Raw genomic sequence first — 4,167 nt, forward strand, 5'->3', positions numbered from 1 at the left:
CTGTATTGCTATATTAGGAATTCCTATATTAAGGAACTGTGGAAGCAGTAGTATAATAATGAGCAAATCATGGAGCTTTCATTCTAACTACAGGAAGATTTGTTGTAGAAATCCTGTATAAAATGTGAATAGGAGGGATTGTTATCATTCTGTACTGAGAAACAAACTAAAAAATGTTGGATAAAGACCCACATGGCAAATGTGGTACAATTTAAATTATGGAAACCAGGAGACTGCTCATTGATTAAGTGACATTTGAGGAGAGACCATAGTTCCAGAGAGAGTACTAGATGTATTTGGGTTAAAGGTGGATGCTACAGTTGGGAATCTGGAAAATTACATGGAGCACACAAAAGCATGTCAGTGGTCTTCACAGGAACCTTGAGCAACAGCATGGACTTTCCAGCCTGAATCCTGGTCTGAGACCTTCATCCTGTACCCAAGGAGGAAATGCTGCTCTGTGTGTGTGTGTGTGTGTGTGTGTGTGTGTGTGTGTGTGTGTGTGCTGGAGCCACAGAATTCCTCTGTCCTCTCTGGCTTGAAGTAAAAAGTTTTCATTTCCTGAGCCACAGATCCCTACCTCCAGTCTCTGAGCCAGCCCATATCCTGAGTATGAGAATTTTACCACCCTGAGTTCTGACAGAAAGCCTGGATATCTGGGATCACAGACTTTAATACCTTCTTTTCTGCTCGGGAACTTATTTGAAGCTGTATTTTGCATCTGGTATCAGTGATTCAGGAGATTATGAAAAACCAAGAGGGCACAGGTGAAGTGTGATTGAGGAATTATGCATCTGCATTTCTTAACTTTGAAAACAAATATTATGGGTATAAAACTCAGCATTAACAGATGTGAATAGAACCTATTGCTGATGAGTGTAACTCAGTGAAGTTATCTTCTGTTCTTCCACTCATTACACTGTTTGATAAAATATTTCTATTTTAACTTTAGGTTGTTACTACACAGGGGACACAACTCAAGGTTAAATGGGAGGTGTGTGGCTTTGCTCTGTTCAGGAAAACATCTCCGCCTTAGAAAAAAATGTTTATTTTAACATGTTAAAATATTACATTGTATAAATTTTAGCTAAGCTGATTGTTTTGTCTGTGGCATTGGGAATGACTTTGAGAGTCAGTCAAATGGAGGAAGTGTGAAAAGGTAGAGTTACTCCTCCAGCGATGTGCAGCCTTGCTTTAGCTCTATTTCTCTCTTGGATCCCGCATTCCGTGGTCATTTTTCAACATATTAGTATTTGGGGCCAAGCGTGTCATTTAATGTTGTGTTAGTTTTAGATGTGACACCTCAGAAATATCAACAGGAAAATTCAAAGAAAACAACACAAAGCAATTCCACAGCAATTTATTTAACAGAAAGAAAACAATGGAAGACATAGCTACAGGAAAGCAGCAATTCTCTTAGAGGCCTCAAAGCAAAATAGAATTGTTTTTTATTCTGGAAGCTTAGCAGCAGAATGTGTAGACTCGATTCTGGAAGAGGCAGGTTCCCAGCCTGCGATATGGAAAACGGCAGGTTCTTGTTGTGCAAATACAGCGCCGGCCTGCACCTGCACCTGGGGACAGAGAGAGCAGCAAGGCTGAAGTCCTGGGTAGCCCAGATGGAATGCACATCCTGAGCAGCTAGCTGCCTTTTCGTGTGGCATCCATAGCTCAATGTACCACGGAGAACTGAATGAAGAGCCACAGACACAGAGATAAGAACACAGGATTCTACCTGGGTAATGAGATCCGAGATGTCACACCCATCTCGTGAGTCTTCACTTGCTCCTACTCCTCCCCTACAGCATATTGATGTGAACAAATCCCCACACTCAAGTTCAGTTACTACAGATCCTCTGAATAGGCACAAGGAAATATTCTCTCTATGCCTAAGTCCACATTCAGATCTGGATAGAGCTAGTGGGCAGGTCTCTTAGTATGCTGACCCTAGTGATCTTGACAAGAGTGCCCTGGAATCAACTCTTTCTTGAAGAGCTTATTGTCGACTCATTGAGCTCTTAATGGAAAATCCAACTAAAGACACTTAAACAGTTATTGAAATGGAAACCCAATTATGTAGCCCATCTCCCAACCTTCTCCTTGAACTCAGAGTCTGTGCCGCAGACTTCTCTCACCTGCATCTTGAAGACTGGTGCTTTCTTCCTCCCAAAAAGAAATGACAGCAACATGGTCTTCTCTGTCTCCTTTCATCTTAGTGTCAGAGTGGTCAGCTGCTCTTGGGAGAGGCTCAGCCTGGGCCATCAGGGTCAGCAGAAGACAGGCAGCAAAGAGAGGGACGGTCCTCATGGCTGGGAGTCACCTGGATGGTGGGAGAGGAGGATAGAGAGGAGAAGCCAGCCCTATTTACTGTCCTGTGGGGATGAGGCTGACTCAGAGGGCAGAGTGAGGGCAAGTGTGATGGTCTCAGTGAGACCAGCTATGGCTCCAGTGTCCCTGAGATGTTCCATGGTCTCACGACTTCCACAAGGCCTTGCCTGTGCCTTCTCAATCTCTCTCAGTGCAGGTTCATAGTGATAATGATGCCTGAGTTGTGGTTGTATATTACTCATTCTCCGTTTCTTTGAATACTAACTTTTCAGATGAAAATCTAAAAGAAAATTTTCCTTTCATTCATTGTGTTTATGGTGTCAATGAATCCATTCTACTACGAACCGTGCTACTGGGCTGACGTATTCCCTTGATCAGCTCTGTGTCCTAATGCCTATTTATCTCTTTTCAGGGTTGGGTTTTTGCACTCACAGGAAGACAGTTTTGGGGCTAATGATTTGGTGGATTGCTTCATCATCCAGTGTGGAACCTCTACAACTTTATCTGGTGATGGGCAAGACTCGCTCAGCCTTACAGTAGGCAGAGACTTGGTCTAATACATTGCATTGCTTATGCTTTCCATCTTTTCCAAAATATGAATGACAGTTTTACTATGTATATGTGCAGTGCACAGGCTGATGATTTGGTGCATGTATGCAACTGGAGCTGGAGCTGAATGCAAATGTTTTAGTGCCCTAAAAATCTATGTTAAATTCTTAAAGGAAAAAAAAGAGAAGATATTGGGGACATGGATCTTAGCAGTGATTTGTTGCATAGGAAACCGTTGTCCAAGCCACTAAACAAAGCAGACAAGGGGGGTCCCATCAGAATAGAAAATGTTAGTAGTGCAGAACATGCAACAGACTGAAAAGAAAAATCAAGAAATGGTCAGTTTTTGAATGATATCCAGGGTAAGTGAGAAACTAACACAATTCAGTGGCAATCAAAAGGCACATTGATTAAAAGCCATGAATAGACTTTGCAAAAATGACAAAATTTTAAGAAGCCAGTGTGGATTCTATTAAGTTGAAAGTATAGGATACCTTTGCTTTGATGAGAACCTTCACATTTCTCATGACCTTAGCAGAGGGTGACTCTCATCACCAGTCAAAGAGTCCCACCAGAAGAGCCACGCATATGGGCTCCGTGCAGCAGTTGGCTTCCAGAACACAAGCACAGAGGGAATGCACAGCTGTTTGCAGTACTTACCTTTCTGGACTGAAGCTGGGCAGGCAGAGGTGGAATCACAACAGTCTTTTGTCCCTGGTCTCAAGAGGCAACAGGAACCACAGTATGGCAGGAAAGACGTGTGATATTTAAGGGATACTTGGAGGGATGTCATAATGTAGGGGGAGGTTCTTGACTTATTTTCTATTGCATAGTTCAAGCCACAGTGGTGTAAGCGTGCTTGGGAAATATTGTTTGGATCTAGCCTGTGAGATGCCACCCCAGGAGGACTTCCTGTCTTTGCGAGGTATCCACGGTTGTGTCTTCCTCCCTTCCATGAAGTTCAGCCTTTGGTACTGAGAACTCTGGAAGTTGCTGAGTAAATGTAGCCTTGAACCATAAAAATTCATTCAGAAACACTTGCCTGCATGTAACAGTTCACACAAATCCCAATGGACCTTCAGAGTTGGTAGTGGATCCAGGTCTCTACAGAAGCGTTAATTCTTGGGTCCAACCATGAGAGCATATAGTATCTGCTGAGCAGAGTGGGAATTTCAAAGCCCAGATGAGAGTCTGGACCACCTTCTCCTATAGAAGGGAGGTGGGCAGATGCGCTGGAGACCCCCAGAGAGAATAATAAATAGGCACCATGTGACTCCCAGAATGGAGCACAGA

The 4,167-nt window shown here is 43.2% G+C and overlaps 1 protein-coding gene across 1 annotated transcript; it reads right to left on the minus strand.

The window, feature by feature from the left end:
• Positions 1 to 1,344: 1,344 nt before the first annotated feature.
• LOC100712792 (neutrophil cationic peptide 2) lies at positions 1,345 to 3,646 on the minus strand. The gene is made up of 3 exons (XM_003479379.4): positions 3,535 to 3,646; positions 2,133 to 2,317; positions 1,345 to 1,571 (listed from the first exon to the last, which is right to left on the minus strand). Exons 2-3 carry the CDS (start codon positions 2,302 to 2,304, stop codon positions 1,462 to 1,464), a joined length of 282 nt encoding a protein of 93 aa, XP_003479427.1. The 5' UTR covers positions 2,305 to 2,317; positions 3,535 to 3,646; the 3' UTR covers positions 1,345 to 1,461.
• Positions 3,647 to 4,167: the final 521 nt, after the last annotated feature.

The sequence above is a fragment of the Cavia porcellus genome, unplaced genomic scaffold (genome assembly GCF_034190915.1).
Source record: "Cavia porcellus strain 051 isolate PalLab524CR breed Dunkin Hartley unplaced genomic scaffold, mCavPor4.1 scaffold_24, whole genome shotgun sequence".
Lineage (NCBI taxonomy): Eukaryota > Metazoa > Chordata > Mammalia > Rodentia > Caviidae > Cavia > Cavia porcellus.